The sequence below is a fragment of the Vombatus ursinus genome, unplaced genomic scaffold (assembly GCF_900497805.2).
Source record: "Vombatus ursinus unplaced genomic scaffold, bare-nosed wombat genome assembly UNPS02014810.1, whole genome shotgun sequence".
Classification (NCBI taxonomy): domain Eukaryota; kingdom Metazoa; phylum Chordata; class Mammalia; order Diprotodontia; family Vombatidae; genus Vombatus; species Vombatus ursinus.
This window is the reverse complement of record NW_020954588.1, coordinates 7,285,470-7,306,628: the sequence shown is the minus strand read 5'-3', so window position 1 is coordinate 7,306,628 and position 21,159 is coordinate 7,285,470. Positions and strand designations below refer to the sequence as shown.

The 21,159-nt window shown below is 37.5% G+C and overlaps 1 protein-coding gene across 7 annotated transcripts in view; it reads left to right on the top strand.

The window, feature by feature from the left end:
• Nucleotides 1-21,159, top strand: part of XRN1 (5'-3' exoribonuclease 1) — a 98,781-nt gene that overhangs the window by 29,869 nt on the left and 47,753 nt on the right. For all 7 annotated transcript variants that reach the window (XM_027875854.1, XM_027875852.1, XM_027875853.1 and 4 more), the window contains 10 exons: nucleotides 823-979; nucleotides 7,055-7,174; nucleotides 8,342-8,511; nucleotides 9,433-9,553; nucleotides 9,660-9,758; nucleotides 13,246-13,349; nucleotides 16,147-16,278; nucleotides 20,055-20,217; nucleotides 20,774-20,887; nucleotides 21,019-21,117. In XM_027875854.1, the coding sequence (XP_027731655.1) occupies nucleotides 823-979; nucleotides 7,055-7,174; nucleotides 8,342-8,511; nucleotides 9,433-9,553; nucleotides 9,660-9,758; nucleotides 13,246-13,349; nucleotides 16,147-16,278; nucleotides 20,055-20,217; nucleotides 20,774-20,887; nucleotides 21,019-21,117 (1,279 nt within the window). The remainder of the gene's footprint in view (nucleotides 1-822; nucleotides 980-7,054; nucleotides 7,175-8,341; nucleotides 8,512-9,432; nucleotides 9,554-9,659; nucleotides 9,759-13,245; nucleotides 13,350-16,146; nucleotides 16,279-20,054; nucleotides 20,218-20,773; nucleotides 20,888-21,018; nucleotides 21,118-21,159) is intronic.

Below are 21,159 nucleotides of genomic sequence, written 5' to 3'. Positions count from 1 at the left end.
GCAGCCTGTTGATGCTTATGTGTCCTTGGAAAAGTAGGAGTCAATCAACTCTGATTGGTTAAAATTAATGAGAAGAATGAACATTATAATAAGAAGTTGACCTAATCTAATGATTATGTCACCTTCACTCCCCAACCACCCCCACCCCCAGCCCCAGGCAGTCTATACAAAGGATCTACCCCCTACCCAATCCTGAGTAGAACCATAATGGGCTTCCCCTTTTAGGTGGAGTCCGAACAAGATTGAGAAGAATGTTAAATCCAGTCTCATTATCAGCTCTTTTCTTCAGGGGTTGATTTGACCTAGTAGAGAATGAGGAAATAGAAGGGAAAAAATGCTGGATCTCCCCGGTAGTAATTGGTTATTCAGATAAGAGAAATAATAAATTCTTTTGGGTGGAAACAAATTAAAATGCCTAAACTATCTACAAAAATCCAGGAAGTAGAGAACATTATTTTTCTTACTTTATTCAAAACGCTTCCCAAAAAAAGCAAAAATTAATTTGGAGTTACTTAAAATTGGTGTTTTACTTGCATGTTTTACAAAAATATGTTTGTATGAAACTAATTGTCCTGATTCTTCTGTCTGGCCCTCCCAGGGCTTCCCAAAATCCATGCTGAAAAGGAAATGTTTAATTTGCCCTTTCTCATAAGATAAAACTTGACAGCTTATATAACCTTAGTATCTGATCCCCAGGTCAAAGCATAATTAAAACTTTTGTTGTTATTTGCATGCTATCTATGTAATTATCAACAATAGATTGAATTATCTTGATTCAGTCTCTTAAGGTTTCTGGTTAAGGAAATATTTTGTGTTTCATAGGTATTACCCTTACCATTATGCACCATATCTGTCAGATATTCGCAACATTAGTGAACTCAAAATTCATTTTGAATTAGGAAAACCTTTCATGCCATTTGAACAGCTTCTTGCTGTACTACCAGCAGCCAGCAAGGATTTGCTTCCAGGGTGCTACCAGGTGGGTTTTAGAATTAAAGGTATTTTATCTATCATTTGTTTCTTTTGAAATTTAGTTAATTTACTATTAAAGGTAGCCGTGTGGTTGCATAAAACTCGTGAATGAGATTATAGACCCACAAAAGTAATCATGTTAAATGTGTTTGGTTTAGGTTTAAATATTAATCATAGTAATAATAATTCAATGTTTCAAAGAGATAGGATATTGTAGGTATGGGTTCTCCTTCCCCTAATGCTGATTTCAGGCCAGAATTGTTATTAACTCCCTATTTCACCAGATTATGCGGAGGCTTAAAGATAAAGGACATGTAATATACTGGACAGACCATTGGTCCTTTTCTTGTTACTTATTGCCTTTGTGACTTTGGGCGTATTCCTACCTTTTCCGTTTCTACTTCACCAAGATAAGGTAGTTGGACAAAGTAATAGCTCTAAAGTGCTTTGATCTTACACGTGCTCATGAAGTGGCAGAGCTGGAAACAGAACCCATGAATCCTTCCTAACTCCTACACCAGTGCTCTTTCATGATAGCACGATTGTGATTAATCCCCAGGGAAGGAAAGTGAGAGTTACTGTTTCTACTAAGAAATAGGAAAGGGCTTCTGACAGCATTCTAAGCAGGACTATTACAGTTTGTGATAAAAAGACTCTCCTGTACAACCTTCATTGTTCTGTGTCCATTTGAATATAGGCAGAACTTTGTTAATTTGTATTCCAACCTGCTAGTTCCTTCTTCCTGTTTCAGTCTTCCTCTCTGAGCATCCAGCATCTTTCCCACCTGTTGTGTAGGGGGCGGATTCCAGCACCTGGTCATCAACCCCAGCTAAGTTAATTGTTCTTTTATGACCTTGACCAAGTCACTTAATCCTGTGCCCTCAGTTTCTTCTTCTACTCCTGTTCTAAATCTCTGAGCCCCTCAGTCCAACACTGTCACTATCATCCTTTGTTGGATACCCCATCTTCCTGCTTCCCTATCAAAATGGGGGAATTATTTAATGTAATTATTATTGTTTGTACTCAGTTGATTATGCTTTGACCGAAAGTCATATACTATTGTGATGGCATCAATTGTATATTTTAATTTTACCTTTTTTTCCTATTAAAAAAAAAGTGAAATGAATTTTTTTTTTTGGCTAGTTAAAGGAACTTCAAGAATCAGTAATCATATAGGGATATTTGGGAAGAGTGACCAGGGTTAGGAGACTAAAATTATACAAGTCTAGGCCTGGAGAGATATGGAATTTAATCTTGTTAAGGTAACTGGGGGAAGGATTGGTTAGAAAGGATTGATTGCTCCATCCCACAGGAAGTCTTCCTTAGTGGCATGAGACCAACCATCTGAGGCTGAGGACCCCATGTCACTTGTCAGTGGCCTCTTGTTGCCCTGGTCCCCCAGCCCTAGCATTTACGTGCTACCAGGCTCCTGCACTCTCCAGGATTCCCCTCTCTCTTCCCTCTCTTAGTCTGCCAGATCTTCTTTTCAACTTTCCCAAACCTTAGTCCAGCTCCTGCCTTCCCTCTGCCCCCGCCTCCCATATGTATATTTTATGTTTCTAGAAAACTTGACCTCTCCTTATACCTCGGCCCTCCTAAACTCCTTATTTGTTTTCATTTAGGCAGCCATTCCTCCATTCAGTCATGCTTTCCCAGAACATTATATGTGCTGTTACTTAACCTCTTTCCCTGTCCTATCTTCACTCCATAGTTAACTAGTTCAAACTGCATTCCCATCTACTTTTACCTAACTTGACATCTTGTCCTGTTTTTGTTATCCTCATTCTTAAAAAAATCTTCACTAGACTCTCCTATCTCTATCCCCTCAAGCTATTGTTCTGTATCTCTTTTTTTGTCATTTATTTATTTTTAGTTTTCAACATTCACTTCCACAAGATTTTCTCCCCGTCTCCTCCCTCCCCCCCACCCCACGATGGCATGCGTTCTGAGTACCCCTTCTCCTAATCTGCCCTCCCTTCTATCTCTCCCCACCCTTCTCTTATCCCTTTCCCCTTCTGTTTTCCTGTAGGGCAGGATAGATTTCTATACTCCATTTCCTGTATATCTTATTTCCCAGTTGCACGTGAAAACAATTTTTAACATTTGTTTTTAAAATTTTGGGTTCCAAATTTTCTCCCTCCCTCCCCACCTCATTGAGAAGACAGGCAACTCAATACAAGTTATACATGTGTGGTCATGCAAAACACTTCCGTAGTAGTCATGTTGTGAAAAACTATATTTCCCTTTATTCTATCCCACCCCACATTTATTCTATTCTCCTTTTTGACCCTGGCCCTCCTCAGGAGTGTTTGCTTCTGATTACTCCCTCCCTCAATCTTCCTTCCACTCTATCATCTCCCTGCTTTCTTATCCCCTTCCCCCCTATTTTCCTGTAGGGTAAGATAGATTTCCATAACCAATTGAGTGTGTATGTTATTCCCTCGTTAAGGCAAATCCGATGAGAGTAAGATTGACTCATTCCCTCTCACCTTCCCCCACTTCCCCTCCACTTTAAAAGCCTTTTCTGATCTGTTTTTTGTGAGATAATTTACCCCATTCTACCTCTTCCTTTCTCCTTCTCCCAGTGTAATCCTCTCTTACCCCTTAATTTGATTCTCCAGATATCACCCCTTCATCTTCAACTCACCCTGTGCCCTCTATCTATATATATCTATATCTGTATATTTATATCTATAGATATATGTACATATAATTTTTTTACCTCCAACTACCTTAATGCTGACAAAGGTCTCATGAGTTACAAATATCATCTTTCCATGCAGGAATATAAACAGTTCAGCCTTAATAAGTCCCTTATGATTTCTCTTTCCTGTTTACCTTTTCATGCTTCTCTTGAGTCATGTATTTGAAAATCGAATTTTCTATTCAGCTCTGGTCTTTTCATCAAGAATGCTTGAAAGTCCTCTATTTCACTGAATATCTATTTTTTCCCCTGAAGGATTATACTCAGTTTTTGCATAGGTGATTCTTGGCTGTAATCCTATCTCCTTTGACCTCCAGAATATTATATTCCAAGCCCTCCAGGCCCTTAATGTAGAAGTTGCTAAATCTTGTGTTATCCTGATTGTGTTTCCACAATACTTGAATTGTTTCTTTCTGGCTGCTTGCCATATTTTCTCCTTGACCTGGGAACTCTGGAATTTGCCTACAGTATTCCTAGGAGTTTTCCTTTGAGGATCTCTTTCAGGAGGTGATCAGTGGATTCTTTCAAGTTCTATTTTACCCTCTGGTTCTAGAATATCAGGGCAGTTTTCCTTGATCATTTCTTGAAAGATGATGTCTAGGCTCTTTTTTTGATCATGGCTTTCAGATAGTCCAATAATTTTTAAATTCTCTCTCCTGGATCTGTTTTCTAGGTCAGTTGTTTTTTCCAGTGAGATATTTCACATTGTCTTCTATTTTTTCATTCTCTTGGTTTTGTTTTACAGTGTCTTGATTTCTCATTAAGTCATTGGCTTCCATTTGCTCCATTCTAATTTTTAAGGAAGTATTTTCTTTAGTGAGTTTTTGAACTTCCTTTTTCATTTGACCAATTCTGCTTTTGAAGGCATTCTTCTCCTTATTGGCTTTTTGGACCTCTTTTGCCATTTGGGTTAGGCTATTAGCTTTTTTTTTTTTGTAAGACAATTGCAGTTAAGTGACTTGCCCAGAGTCACACAGCTAGTGAGTGTTATGTGTCTGAGGCCAGATTTGAACCTCGGTCCTCCTGACTCCATGACCAAAGCTCTATCCACCCTGCCACATAGCTGCCCCTGGACTATTTAAGGTGTTATTTTCTTCAGCATTTTTTTGGGTCTCCTTTAGCAAGCTGTTGACTTGTTTTTCATGATTTTCTTGCATCACTCTCATTTCTCTTCCCAGTTTTTCCCCTACTTCTCTTACTTGCTTCTCAAAATCCTTTTTGAGCTCTTCCATGGCTTGGGACTGATTCATATTTTTCTAGGAACTTTGACTTTGTTGTCTTCTTCAGGTTGTATGTTTTGATCTTCTTTGTCACCAAAGAAAGATTCTGTGGTCTGACTTCTTTTGTGCAGTTTACTCTTGTTCCCAGCCAGTTACTTGAGTCTTAAACTCTTTGTTAAGGTAGGGGTCTGCTTCCAGTGTGGAGAATGTATTGTCCCAAGCTTCAGGGGTTTTGTGCTGCTGTTTTCAAAGATACTTCTAGGGACCTGGAAATTTTCAGTTCTTTCAAGATGGCATGATTAAGGGTGAGGTGTTTACTCCTTTCCTGACCTGGTCTACGAGTGACCACAAGCACTCTTTTCTTCATTGGAACTGTGAGGAGGATTCCTTCTCCACTGCCACTACAAGCCCCACCATGCCAGCTCTCCTTCTCAACCCAGGACCGCCACCCAGAACTGTGACCCAGATCTAAGCACAGACAATGCAAGACATCCTTTCCTCAGCACCAGCAAAGAGATCCCTGCAATCTCCCTCTAATCAGCCACTCAGTCCTTCCTCTGTCTGTGGGCTGAGAACTCAGGAAGCAACTGCTGCCCCGGGGCTGGAAAGCAGACCTTTCCAATCCACCATCCAGGTTGTCTTGGGCTGGAAATTTGTTTCACTCTGTCTTTTTTGTGGGTTCTGCTGCTCTAGAATCTCTTTAGAGCTATTTTGTACAGGTATTTGGAGAGGTTTGAGGGAGAGCTCAAGCAAGTTACTGCTTTTACTCTGCCATCTTGGCTCCACCCCTCTATCACTTTATTAGCCAGTTGTCTTTTCTCACTGCCTGCACTTTAAACTTTTACTCCTAAGCCTTTTTGAATATGACTTCTGACATCCCTCAAAATAAACTGCTCCCTTCGAAGTTATTAACACTATCTTAATGACTACATCTGGTCGTTAGCAAGCATTTATTAAGTGCCTTTATGTGCCAGGCACTGCAATAAATGCTGGGGGTACAAAGAAGGACAAATAACAGTCTCTGCTCCCAAGGAGCTTACAGGCTAAAGAATCACTTTCTGTAAACAACTATATACAAACAAGATCTGTGGGGGGGGTAAAATGGAGATGATCTCAGAGGGAAGGCACTATGAATAAGGAAGATTGGGAAAGCCTTACTGGGGAAGGTGGAACTTGAACTGAGACTTGGAAAAAAAGGAGGCAGAGATGAGGGAGGGAGAGCAGTGCAAGAATGGGGGGCAGCTGTGCCAATGTGCAGAGTCTGGAGATAGAGTGGTCTACGTGAAGACCACCAAGTAGGCCAGGATCACTGGGTCAGCGTGTGCAAGCTAGTGAGGGGACTGGATAGGATGAAAGAACACCAGAACGGTAGGAAGACTCCAGGTAATGAAAGGCTTTAAAAACCAAAAAGAGAATGCTGTATTTGATCCTGGAGGCAGTGGGGAGCTGCTGCGATGTAGGGGAATGACATGGTCAGACTTTCTTCCTCTGTTCATGATATTGCTGACATTGAAACATATATTCAGAACATGCCTTTATGTAATAGAAGAATTAGTGTTTAGCAATTGTATGAGTAATGGATTTTAGATTTCAGTTTTTAATTTTGGAAACTTGTCCAAGGGACAGAGAAGGGATCATTCAAGTACTTCACTGATTAAATAGTTTTTAGTCAGGATTTGAAAATGGCTGTGGGTTGAACCAATGAAGTAGGAGATTATTGTACTCAGTCTGCAGGGGTACAAAAAAAGCCAAAAACATGGTCCCTTAGGTACATAAAAGATACATACAAAATAAATGGAAGAATATCTCAGAGATACAGCATTCCAGAGAGGGGAGCGGGGTAGGAAACCTGACAGAGTTTTTATGACAGTCTGCAGAATTAAGAGAGAAGTTAAACAGTAGGATATAAGAATAGATCGTTTTGCCATAGAAACAGCAAACAACAGTATGTCCCCTTTTTGCCTCTGTGAGGGGACATAGTTAACCTATTGCTTCATTTTAGGGCAATCTTTAGTACTAGAAAGTACAAATTTAGTCTATGTTTTCAGAGCATAAATAATTTAAATTATAATATCTTCCATTCTAAGGAAACATACTCATTACAACTCTGATAATACTTAAACAGAAACAGTTTTCCTTTTATTTTCTGTGTTCTCAGCATTTGATGACTAGTGAAGAATCTCCAATTATAGAATACTATCCTCCAGATTTTAAAACTGATCTAAATGGGAAACAACAGGAATGGGAAGCTGTTGTTTTAATCCCATTCATTGACGAAGTAAGTATAGAAATGTCTGTGATTTTTTTTTCTTAAACAGTTTCTGCCTGACAGACATAATTATGCCCTCGAGACAGAATTGACTCTGGCCTCTGCTGCGTACTGGCCACATGGCCCGGAGCACCAGCGGGCTGGCATGCAGGTCACAAGAAGGTCCCCTGAGTTCCCTTAAGCTGATTGAATCACAGATTCAGCTCCAAAATAATTGCTTATCTTAGAGAATTCAGGAATTGGTTATTTCATTGATAGTTCTTATTCTGTGCATGATGTATGAAACAACTTACTAGTAAAATTTGGCACTCTGCACACATTCAGTCTGTGTAGGGGGGAACTGTTTTCCATTTTTCTACCATCTGTGTCTTCCTGACCAGTATAATGTCTTCTATTGGTTCTGCCATCTGCATCTCTTCTAGCTGAGGCAGTGCGGGCCACTCAGTGTCTCTCTCTCTCCCTGCCTTCACAGTGTTGCTCTTTGCACACTTTCATTTGCCTGGTCTTTACCCCAAAGATTGCAGAATAGACCTTCTGTATTCTTCAGTGGCACCTGTGTTTTATTTTAAATCAATTATATTTTTCCCATTATAATTAATGGATACAGGCAGAAATCTAGTTCTATAAATGTCAAAGTAGAATAGATTTGATTTAAAACAATTCAAGGCATGTTCCTATTGATAATTTTTTTTTACAAAAAAATTACTAAAAAACTATTAATGTTTATTGCTGTAATATATTTTCCAACTGGTACAATTTACTCAAGTTAATGCTAATTAATGTAATGGTCATTAATGTTAATGTTGATTTCGCTATTGTACAATATATGACCTGAAAATAATCTTCTGTGTTAAATATATAGTTACCGAATTTTGAATTTCTGCTACTCCTCCTGCTTATCCCTCCTGCAGGAGTAGTAGCTTCAGTGGGTTGCAATAGCAGCAGTATTTTGGGCTTCAAGAATAGAAATTCATCCCCCATTTTTTGGTGTAAATCTGGAAAAAAAAACAAAACAGGTTTGGCACTGATGATTTTCTTTATAAGAAGTGCGTGTTCTATACAGGGTGTCCCAAAAGTCCCTATGTAGAGAATACTTCCATTACATAGAAGACACTTTTTCTGACTGAGGATTTTTTGGGGGCAAACTTAATCTCTCTCTGATTTTTTTTCTTTAAGACCCGATTACTGCAGGCCATGGAATCATGCAACAAGTATTTGAGAGAAGAGGAGAAGAAAAGGAACAGGCATAGTGAGTGTCTAATGTACTGGTTTGACCAGGATGCTGGGTTTAAGTACCCCTCACCCTGGCCTGAGAAGTTCCCAAGCCTTCAGAAGTGCCGTGCCAGGTAAGAAACTGATGATTTGAAGTGGGAGGAAGAAAGACCTTGCAGTGCAGCCCTTTTGAGAATAAATAAGTGAATACCTTATGCCTATTGAGAGTCCACAGGCCACATATGGCCATGTGTCCTCCTTGAATCTTTATGTCTATGCTTCTTTCTCAGTGCATGGTAGAACTGTCACCTGCTCTGAAAAGGCTCCGATTCAGTTCCAGTACAGTTGAGTTGCTCTGGGAGGAAGAAGGGCAATAGAAACAATTTTGGTTTTGGGTTTAGAGAACCTAGGTTCAACTGCCACCACCTTTAACCATTCATTCTGTGACCTTGGCAAGTTACTGAGCTCTGAGCAATGATTCCCTCCTTTGCCAGTGAGCAGGTTTGACCGAATGGTTCCTTCCAGGTCTAAATCTCTGACCTTAGGAGCTAGACTGTCCTGGGCTACAGTAAGCCATCTGCATTCTGGAACTAACTCCCCCTTTTTTCCTAGCAGTAAACATAGGTCTCAGATTACTCAGCCACCCTTTGCCCAACTTTTGAAGATTCTCCCTACAAGGATTCTCTTTACCTGCATCCTTCCCTTTTACCCCGATGCAGTAACCGTGCACCAACCTTCTAAATGATTTAAGGGGGATTTTCTATGAAACACTACTGATCATCAGGGATACAGTGGGGATATGCGGTGGAGGGAGTTATAGACTCCAAAAGAGTTTTTCAGATGGTGTGGCCTGCTGAATGATTTCAATCAAATCAGAGTTTTGGGGGTAAACAGAGGGAAGGGGGGCAGAGCTTTATCATTCTCTACCTTAAAAGCAAACCTTTAGTCCCTCATAGTAATTTTTTAAAAATCAAAAAAAGGTAGAAAGATTGCTATTGTTTATAAGTTTATAATATAGTTATTCCTCAGTCTAATGACTTTGTTCATTTCTTTAGGTATAAAATAATATCTTTAGATGCTTGGCATGTAGATATTAGTCACACTAAAATAACTAAAGTTGACCAGAAGGCACTGTATTTCTGTGGGTTTCCTACTTTAAAGCACATCAAACACAAGGTCAGTAACTTAGCTTCAAATTGTTATATTTCTGCTATTCAATATGAAACTATAAGAGCTAGAGAATTAAATTATTGGGGTTTTTTTTGTTTGGTTTTTTTTTAAGTTTTTTCTGAAGAAAAGTGGAGTACAAGTATTCCAGCAAAGCAGCCGTGGAGAGAATATGATGTTAGAAATCCTAGTTGATGATGACTCAGATGAACTTGTAAGTATCTCATTCATTCAGCAATTATTGAGTCATTATTATGTGTGTAGCAGTATGTTAGTAGCTGAAGAGTTTTTTAAAAAAAACAGTACTTACCTGGTTGGGAAGACAGTCAAATAGGTAACAATAGCATATGTGGTTATAAGCACCAAAATGAGTAGAATAGACTTATTGTTCTATAGAAATTTGAAGTCAGTGTAGACTGTTGTCATTGGGAAGTATTCTTGGAGAAAGTGAGATTTGATTTGGTCTCTGAAGAAAAGGATTAGGGTTGGAGAAGAAGGGGAAAGGGAGGCAAAGGCATTTTGGGATTAAGGAACAGCATGATCATTTTCTTGAAACCTGAAGTGAGAAAAGTGAGGTAACCAGTGAGACTTAGAGCCAGAGGATTTATGTTGGATGGACAATAGTAGAGGATAAAGTGAAATCAGAGAGTTATGGTAGAGCCAAATCACAAAGGGCCTTGAATGTCTTCTAAAGAATTTGGACTTTATAGTCAGGGAAAAGTAATAGAAAGGTTTGTTTGGTTTTTGATTTTTTGGTTGTTTTTTTTTAGCATTGTGAAATTTCAGTTGGCATTAAGGAATTGTGTGTGGTTTTTGGTTTTTTTTTTTTAAGTAATGTTGTGGTAGTAAATTGGATGAATTGGGTAGTACAGAGGCTTACAAGTATAACGTGTTCCGGAAAGACCTCTGGTAGGGCTGCCTAAAGTAGGGTAATAGTGGTGGGACTGGAATCTACCGACGAAGAAATTACGAAGGAAAAAAGTACCATCGATGGTGAAAGACTGAGGATAGTCAGATATGACTCTAGGGTCTAAAGCCTTGATAGCCTGGGAAGATGGTTGCCATTAAAGGGAATCAGGAAATTAGTTTGAAACAGAAAGATGATAAATTGAGCTATCCCATAACCATGGTTATTTCTGAACCCAGAGGCCAAAAGATAGTTAGCTATATAGAGAAATGAGATTCAAATAAAAGGTTGGAACTGGACATTCGAGAAATGTTGATAGAGAGATGATAGCTGAAGCTGTAACATAGAATTGGTTCAACATGTAAAAAAAAAAAAAAGTGTCTAGAAAGGTCATTTGAGTCTTGGAAAGTGGACATTTAGGAGCAGAAGGAGGAAGAGAATCCGGAGGAAGAGAATCCAGAAAAGGAGACTGAATGGTCAGAGAAGTGTTTTGTCCCAGAAACTGAGAAAGTTTCAAGAAGAAAATGGTTTTCACTGGTATCAGATCCTGCAGAGAGATCCATGAGAAAAAGAGGACTGAGAAAAGACTATTGAATCTGGTGATTTGGAGACGATGACTAATGAATGTACAGTTTAGTAGGGATGGGGACAGAAGTCAGATAGTGAGGGCTTAAGGAGGGTATGGATAGGTAATAATAATAGTGATGATTATAATAACATTTATGTAGTGCTTTAAGGTTTGCAAAGCACTTTATCTCATTTTATCTTCACAACAACCCTGAGAGGTAGGTGCTGTTGTCATCCCCATTTTACAGATGAGGAAATGAGACATGAAGAGGTTAAGTGACTTGGGTCACACAGCTAGTAAGTGTCTTAGGCAAGATTTGAATTTGGGTCTTCCTGACTCCAGGTACAGCCTCTATCCACTGCACCACAGTTTTATGCTATTTAAAGGGTAAGGCAAAATGTTCTTCAAGATAGGAGAGATCTCAGTATATGTGAAACCAAAGAAAAAATCAGTAGAAGAAGATGTTGAAGATACTTGAAAGGGAAGAAATATAGGTGAAAGCAAGATCACTAAGAAATCATGATTCCCACATGATATCTAAGACAGGGGACAGCCTTGAAAAGAAGGGGCAATTCTTCCTCAAAAACTGGAAAAGAGATTTAGCGTTGCACACACACACACACACACACACACACACACGTATAAGTGAAGAGCTAGTAGATGAGTTATCTTAAGCTTGATAGGAACACTTAATTCATGCATATTTCCATTGAGCAGTTTCATATTATTTTAAATACCTTGATGATTTATAATACTAAGATACATTTCTAAAAAAATAGTCAATTCATGTAGTTCAAGTAATAATAATTGTTTTTAATAATGGTTCAGAGTATTAAAATGGGGAAAAATATGAATTTAGAATGCATGTTTGTAATTTTGTTCTTATTGTAAAGCTATTGAGTCCTAATTCAGAGAATATATCAAATAAATTGAATTGTGAAACATTTTAGCTTTAATAGAATCTTCACTTAAAGTAATATAATACAGGGAATGAACTTATTCATAGAGTGGTAATGAGACCAGAACTCTTGAGTTCTGCATTTTAAGATTTGTTATCATCGACCGATTGATATATGTAGGCAGTGGCGTTCATACCTGTAGACCAACACTGTTCAGCTTGGCTATATTGAAACTTACTTTTCCCCACCTGGTACATAGCAAGTATTTTCATTCAGGATTAAAGACGGTCCTTGTTAGCAGCTTAAAGTGAGAAGCAGGAACCACAGGCCACCTGCCTGGTATCTCTGCTCGCCACACAACAGGAAAGTACTTTGGGCTGGTCACAGCAGCTCTGTCCTGATGAGAAGACCATTGACAGAGGGAGAGATAGACTTGGAGAGGAGGGGAAAGGGAGTAGCCAAAGTGCTCTTCACCGGCCAGCACTAGCTTGGGGGGAGAACAGTGAAGGGCAAACAACCAAGGACAAACTGAGTAAGAGAAAGTAAAACTGCAGAGCAACAACAAACCTGGAAAAAAAGTGCAGAGAAGGAAAAGGCAAGTAATAAGGTTGAATTCAGGAAAGAAAAACTACTAAGTGCAGTGTGGGCAGAGTGGGTCTTGAGGAACCAAAATGTTGGCGTAAATGGGTATTATTGGGGAAATTGGGACATTTCAAAAAATTAAGTTGAAAACTCAATATAAAAGAGGAAAACATATAATCTTTAAGCCTAAGGAGAATTAAATAAATATTGTGCTATTTTATTTTGCATTTGTTGTAATCATTTTTGCTCCATTAAAATCTTGCTCTGTTGCCTCATCATGACATGAAGGAAGGTTGCTCTGTATTCTTGAAACCTTGCCAGTAGAGTGCAGGCTCAGGCAGGTCTTCCCAGGCAGGAAAAGCTCCAAATACCAGCTCAGCTACAGACTGTATCTCTGTCATCTGAGAACTAGCCTTGCTAAGTGTGGAGGAACCAATAAGCATGAAGGTTGGCCACCATATGATGATTTAATGGGCCACAGCAACTCATGAGACTGTGAGCTAAGGGGTAGAGAGGCTGCAGTCTGCATTGGTGGAGGAAGTAGCACCACCAATAAAATCTCAGATCTTAATATATTATTTGTTAAAGTATATTTTTTACATTGAAAAAACATTTGCAAAAAATATAAATTTTTCAGAGTTTAATTTTTGTCACTGAAAATCTAGTGCTACAAATGTTTGCTTCTTGGTCCTGAAGGTTGACTGATGAAAATAGATAAAATAAAAATTACTGCTTTTTCTTTAAGCAAATAGAAAACGTTGCTTCGTTGGTGCTTGGAAAATCTGTCTTTGTTAATTGGCCTCACCTTGAAGAAGCTAGGGTTGTAGCAGTATCGGATGGAGAAACTAAGTAAGTAAAATGTAATAAAAACTAATTTCCTTAATTGTGTTTCCCCTGCCTTGTTTTCCATTCATCTATCTTTCCCTTAGAGGTCAGTATTTTCTTCTCTACTAATATTTTTCTCTAAATCCAAATGTTCTGCAGTGGATACAACTTTACAAAGGTATTAGTTAATAGAATGAAGTGCTTATTTAAACCTGTTTGAATGGGGGGAGACTCTGAAGTTTGATGCAAGAAGCAAAAGCTGATTCAGAAGTATCATTTCGATGTCAGCATTATAGAGCTTTCTAAAGTGACACAATTCCATATTGTATGTACATTTTTTAGAAAAGCATTTTTCCTTTTTTGTCATTCGCAACACCAGCAAACACAAATACAACTGTACCCAAAGAATAGAAAAAAAGGATTTCACGTGAAACAGCAAATCTCCACCGTGTACATCTTGCCCTAATAAATTCAACATGTTAGTTAGGAAAACACATTTTGAAGAGATCGTGTGTGTCGAATGATGGCAAAGTATTGTTTTTTGCAGACCCCAAAACCTTTTTTTAAAAAGGGAATTATTGTACATATATAGAATAACTAAAATTGAACAATAATAATAATAATTACTAGCATTTAAGCAGCATTCTAAGGTTTGCAAAGCACTTTACATCTGTTATCTCATTTGGTCTTCAGAACATCCCTGTGAGCCACAGTAGATGCTGTTATTATTTTACAAATGAAAATAAGAGGAGCAGTTCAGTAATTTTCCCAGGGTCACATAGCTAATTAGGGGACAGAGTTAGGATTTTAATTCAGGTCTTCCTGACTCCAAGTCCAGCTCACTATCTACTCTACTAGTAATCTAGTTGCCTTGAATCCTCAAGGGAAGAAGACAGGTAGACCACAGTCAACTAATAAGCATTAAGTGCTTACTAAAAATTTCATGAAATACCATTAGTATTTAGGGTTCTTGTTCAGGTCTGGATCTTCCCTTTGTTCCTATGTTGCCTCTCAATCAACTCAACACACTAAAATCTATTGAGGGTGAGGAATTCCAAAGGCTTGTGCTTTAGGGTTGCAAATAAGAGTATCCATGTTTTGAAGAGAAAATGCACTATGTGGATGGGAAATCCTGCCCAAGTTCAGTTACTATGATTCTTTTAAACACATGAATAAGAAAGACATCTTACAATTTTAAAATCAGTGCACTTTATATTTAATATTTTCTCAGATGTTCTGAAGGGTATAATAAATAGCTCTCCAACCAATTTCCTGATGGCAGTGACTTGGCCTGATTGTCTTCCACCCATTCCCCCTTACTCTCCATTCCCATGAGTATTAGGAGACCTTGATTCTGCCTGGCCACACAAAGGAAAGGGGGGAGAGGGGGGGAGGAAGATACAGAGCTGTGACGAGAAGGGAAAAGGAATCATCTTCTCCAAGTTTACTCAGTGGAGGAAGTAACCAAGTCATTGACAAGGAAGTGAAAGGAGAAGAGGCAAAGAATGCAGAAGAATGACTGAAATGCCAAAAGATCAAAGGGAAAACCTAGATACAACACCATTTGAGAAACTCATATAAAAACTGAAGGAAGAGTAAATAAAAATTCAGACACTGAAAAAAGAAAATTCAGAATTTTCTGATCTAGAATAGAATTTTGGGGACTTCCCCCAATGATCATGTAACAGCAGGAAGAAAGTTCAAAATTATTCACAAGAGAAATAAAACTTTTTTTTTTTAAATTAGTAATGAAATTAGGTTGGAAATCAAAGCTTTCAATGCACAATTGAAAAAAATCAACAACAGAATATAGATCATAGTAGACACTCCAAAGAAGACTCAGAAAGAGAAAATTATGTATTCAGAACACAAGTATATTTAAGTGGGAGAAAATTTTACAGAGCAGCTAAAGGCAACAACATTAAAAGAATATATTGATTCTTTATGAGAAAAAGCAACTCACCTTGACAGGATATACAGAAGGAACTTAAGAATCATCAGACTACTGGAAGAACATGACCAGCTAAAAAATCTAGATATCTTACTGTAAGAAACAGAAAGGCAAATTTTAAGAAAATTGGAGAAGAGAGAGGTCTGTGCTCTCATCACATCTCCTTTGACTAGATTATCATAAAGAAGTCATTCTGCCTACTGTCTTCTCTGGTGGACGGCCCTTGAGAATAATGGATATTTAATTTTTATCTTTTTGTTCCTGGTGCCTAATATGTGCTTAATACATGCTTGTTGATTGAAAGACAGATGAAGTTAGCTTCAAAAAAGGAAATTCTGCCTATTAATTCACAGATGATCCAAGTGAGAGGGAATAGAAGAGTGACTCCTGACGAAACTAATATGGCTACACTGGCCACTCTTGGATGGGTTTAAATTCTACATAATTGGTTAAATATTTGCCTTTTTTTAAAGGAATCTTTGTCTTGGTGTAAGTAAAATTTTCACTATTTTTCCTTTAAATTGAGCTTTCAGTCAGTGCATCAAATTAGGTCACCTTACCCCTAGGTCTTATTTATCTTTCACCTCAAGGACATGTCTCCTTCTTATGAGAACTGTTTATATATACTTTATAGAGTTTGAGAAAGTGTTAAACGTGAATTTGGCTAATTTTTTTTAAGGTTTCTCTCATTCATATAGTTTAGTAGAATCATAATGGAGTGGAGCAGGGCTTCCCAGGTAAATAAAAAGTGTGTTGTTCTCTTCACATCATATAGTCTTACTGGCATCTGGAGCAGTGGAGTTAACTTACCTTATGGGTTCCACATTAAACTAGTTTTTTCATATCCGTTCCATTGCTTTGATTTTGAAGGTTTTACTTGGAAGAAACTCAAGGAACTCAGAAGCTTTACTTGGGAAAAATTGCCCCACCAACGAAAGTGGTTTATGTTGGCGGTAAAGAACAGTCTAACTGGGTGAAAGAAGTACAAGCAATTTCAGAACAGTAAGTGTTATGAAATTTATATTTTGATACTACAGAACTAAAACATGACCATTCTTTCACCAGTTTCACCAATTTATTCATTAATAGTTATGCTGAATACTGAACAATTAGGCATATTATTTGCTCAGAAAAAGAATAAAGAATTATCTGGACTAAATGTAATTATGAATGAGCTACTATTGGTGATTATATATTATTCATTTTTCCTAAAGTGCCACACTTGGAAAAAAACTTGGTTTCTAACGTTTTTAGATCATTTATCAACTACTTATAGTAACTACTCAAAATACACTAATGTTTCTAAAATTGGCACACTATAAATTAAGAGAAGCCATTTTCCTGTACCTATTTTTCTAGTCTGATAGCCACCATTTCTCTTGGATTTAGTTTTGTTTTTACCTGAAGTCTTGTCCCTTTAGTGTTGTCTCCATTGAAAGATTTTTAGAAGTTTGAATCAGCATATTTCCGTATGTGCAGTATGAATGTTTCTTAAACATTTTGGGTATGTGATTAATGTAGCTTGTAGGTAACACCCCCACCTCCTACCCCAGTTTGGGCCCCCAGTTAACTGCTCCAGGTTCTAAATATTTTGTGGATCAGAACCCTCTCCAAACCATAGCTCATAAGCATCCAGTGATGTTTTATGTTTTACCAGTCATTCTCCAGAAACTATATGCACACTTAGCAAATGGAATTATATGTGGGGTATCCACTTGAGGGGATGCTGTCACCAAAGTATCCACATCGAGGGGCAGCTCACATCTTGAACGCTGCAAAGCCCCCACTGATTCTTACTGATATCATTGTGCTCTTCTCTGCTGGAGGTTGTTGCTCTCCATTGCTTTCTGCCCTTCCCTTCCTGGTGCTGCCTTCCATTGTTCTAATGATCATGATCTTTAGCTCTTTCAGGCCCCAGTATCCTCAGGCAGCATCTTCTGGCAGTGCTTAGGTTACAGCTCTTTAACCACCTCAACCACCCTCATCCTGCACTTCATGAACCTCTTCCTACAGAGAAGACCACAGCTTTTTCAGTCTGTTCCCAGAGTTTTCTTTTAGAGCCTCTCCTCTGTGCTGTGATTATTTGACCTTCTGGAAAAGTGACAGTTCTCAGTCAGCAGCTCTTCAGCCAATAGCTATGGAGCTCTCTTAACCAATGGCTAGAAAGCTCTTTTGCTCAGCAAAGTTGCACCAAAGCTATTGAGGCCTCAACTAAGATCAGATCTGCCCTTTGAACTCTTCTTAGAACTCTTCCGTTAACTGATTTTCTTCTTCTGAACTCTTCTTTGAGCTGAACTCCTTTTAACTGCCTTGTCCTCTACAGTCTTACTTGAGTTTCTCACTTCAGCTGTTACCTAACCTATGGCCAGAAATTCATTTTAGTTTTTAAGACTTATTTGAAACCCCTGGCTTAGGTGAATCTCTCCAGTGCTTCACTTCCTCAAATGGAGAAAGGATTGAGAGATATTGTGGTAAGAAAACTGTTTTAAACTTACTCCAGCAGCCACTCTGTTCTATGCAGATAGCAATAGCTTATGCTGGCTAGAGAATTCTGAAAGGCCCTTGACCTTTGTCACTTCCCCCAGCAACTTGTGATAGTCTGGTCTTTTTCTCTTATCTCCCTGCACTAAAATTAATTTTTCTGGTCTCTGGCATATTGACTCTTTCATTTCTACTTAGAAGCATGCTCAGATCTGCACCATTCTTTAAAAAAACCTTCACAAAACCTAGCCATCCCCTCAAGCAGTCATCCTATTTTTCCTTTTCCATTTCATAGCCAAACTCCTAGGGAAAAAAATTTTATATTCACCTTTACTTCCTTACCTTCCACTCAATTCTGATCCCCACATAGCTTGACTTCTTTACTGTACCACTCTACTGAAAGTGTAATCTCCAAAGGTAACAACAGTCTTTTACCTGCTAGATCCAGTGGTTTTTTCTTCCTTAAACTCTTAGTAATTTTTTAATACTATCAATTACCTTTTCCTGTTAGATACTTTTATTTGCATTGACTTCTGTGATATTGTTCACTTCTGGCTCTCCTCCTGACCTTTCTTTCTGTTGCCTTTGTAGAATCATCATCAATCAAACCTTAATTGTGGCTCTCTATCCAGGGTCCTTTTCTAATTTCTCTCCCTAATGATTTCATCCCGTGGATTCAGTTACCTCTGCTTAAATAATTACAAGATTTATATATCCAATCCTGACCTACTGATATCCATTCCTTTATTGCCAACTTCCTACTAGATAATCTTTATCTGCATTCCTCATTTCATACTTACCATGTCCATCTGTTATCCAAGCTTTACTTTTTCTCTTGAGGGAGTCACCGTCCTTTCAGTTCCCTAAATTCTCATCTTCAAAGTCATCTTTCACTTTTCACTTTCCTTCATCTCCAGTCCAGTTGGTTTCCAAGTTTTGATTCTACTCTCACAGCAGTGCCACTATCCTAATTTAGTCTGTAACCTCTTTTCCTCCCAATAATTCTCCATGCTTTAATCCTCTGTCTTTTCTAGCCTGTTCTCAGTACAGCCACCAAAATAATCTTCAAGGCATAAGTCTGTCTGACTGTCCTTCAGAAATGTTCAGTGGCTCTCTATTGTCTCTCCGAAGTCTGGCTCTTACTCAGCTTTTCAGATTTATCTCATATACCTTCTTTTTATACACTTTGAATTCCAGCCAAAATTAAATACTTGCTGTTCCCTGAATTTTGTATTCAATCTCTTATCTCCATGCCTTCACATAACCTTGTACCCTCTTCCCCAAAGTATATTCTCTTCTCTCACCTGTACTTCTTAGAATTCTTCAAAGCTTTCTGCTCAGAGGTTACCTCCTATGTTGAATCTTTCCTTTTCTCCCAGTTGTTAATGTTCTTTCCCTTTTCAAATTACCGTACATTCGCTTATCTGTATACATATTACGTGTTCCCAGGAAAGTCTTTGAGGATAGGGGTGTTTCATTTTTGCCTGTATATTCCCAATTCCTACTACATGCTTTGACCATAGTAGACACATAGATACAAAGTGTTTGTTGCTTTACATCAAGTAGAACGGGTCATCAAGACACAGAAGAAGAGATTATATTTTCAAATGCCTAGTATTTTTGTAAATCCATGTATCTGCATTAGAATTATTGGTCTTGATTTTTTTTTTCCTTCTTTCAGGTACAATTTAAATTTTGTATTAGACAGTATCAAAATATATTATCAAGTATTATGCTTCTGGAAATTGTTTTTTATAAAATGAGTCAATGTATAAATTAAGTATTGGGTAAATTTAGATCTGTAATTTGTAGTATATTTTTTAAAATATAAAATATGTTCAAATTAAATGTTACACAGTTTTAAAAGCATAGTAGCTATAAGTAATTTTTTAAACTAGTACTAGTTTTATTCTGCTGCTGCCTTAACAGAATAATTATATCTTAACAGAATCTTACCTTAACGGAATATTTATCGTATCAGCTATCTTAACAGAATAATTATAAGAAAAAATATATAAATTTATTTTAGTTTTTTCTTTTACCTGTAAGAATTCTGTGTAATTCCTATTTATTCTCATAATGTGTCATGCATCCTTCTGAGTAGGATCAGGTAACAGCAGAAAAACATCAACAGTACCTAAAACATGAAACATATATCCAGAGTTATTCACATATTTCTTTGAAGGTTTTCTGGGCATTTAAATATTAATCCAGTTAAAACAGTTTTGGTCAGGGACTGGGTTCTACTCCCGAATTATTTACATATATAAGTTTCTCCCTTGTATTCCCCCTTTTAGCTACCAGAGAAGAAAAGGAGTAATAATAAATGAAACTTCTGTTGTTGTGTATGCTCAGTTACTTACCGGTCATAAATATCAATTAAATCAAAATGGTGAGGTTCATCTGGAGAAACAGTGGTCAAAACAAGTTCTTCCTTTTGTATATCAAACTGTTGTCAAGGTAAGGCCCCTTATAGGCTTCAATCTGTTCTTGATGCCTAGTATTGCACACTACATAAAGAAAAAGATAAATCTTGTTACCTTTTATGAGGTATTGAAATGGAAAAATAACTTCATGATTTATAATTATGAATGTGACATTTCCTGAATTGCTGACATTCTAGATAGGCTGGTAAAACAGAATTTAGCCTATGGTAGCCAGATTTCTCCAAAATGTAAAACACTATCTGCAGCCATACATTTACTTTTTTTTTTTTTAGGGTTTGAGTACTGTTAATGTATTTTCCTCCCCCAAATAAATAAGCCTAAATAAATTAATAAACATAAAATTACCTTTTTTAGCAGTAACTTTAAGGTATAGTTACTCTCTGAATATTCAGTAATGGACTTTAAAAGACACATGATGCCTCTTTTCTTTTACAGTATCTGATTATATTATTCATAGAAAAATAATCATGGGTAAAATTTTCTTTCCATACAGTTACAAACCCACAACAGAAATCTAAAATTCTTTAGAAAATTTCACTCATACTGATTTTTTATATTTTTGTTTTTAGGATATCAGTGCTTTTGAGACACATTTCTCTAACATCAAAACATTGGATGACCTATTTCCACCTAGAAGTACAGTCTTTATGCTGGGGACTCCTTACTATGGCTGCACAGGCGAAGTTAGTTCCAGTTATTGATTACTATTTCCATTCTCTTTTCATGTTTTTAAAATTATGTGGCTTATATTTTAATTTAGGTGAAAAGTAAAATGTAAAAGATCTTTAACAAACTTTTATTTTTTCCCCCAAAGGTTCAGGATTCAGGGGATGTAATCACAGAAGGTAGAATTCGTGTGGTTTTCAACATTCCATGTGAACCTCATCTTGATGCCTTAATACAGAACCAGCATGTGAGTGCAGTCATTCACCTTGTCTAAACAAATACTCTTTCA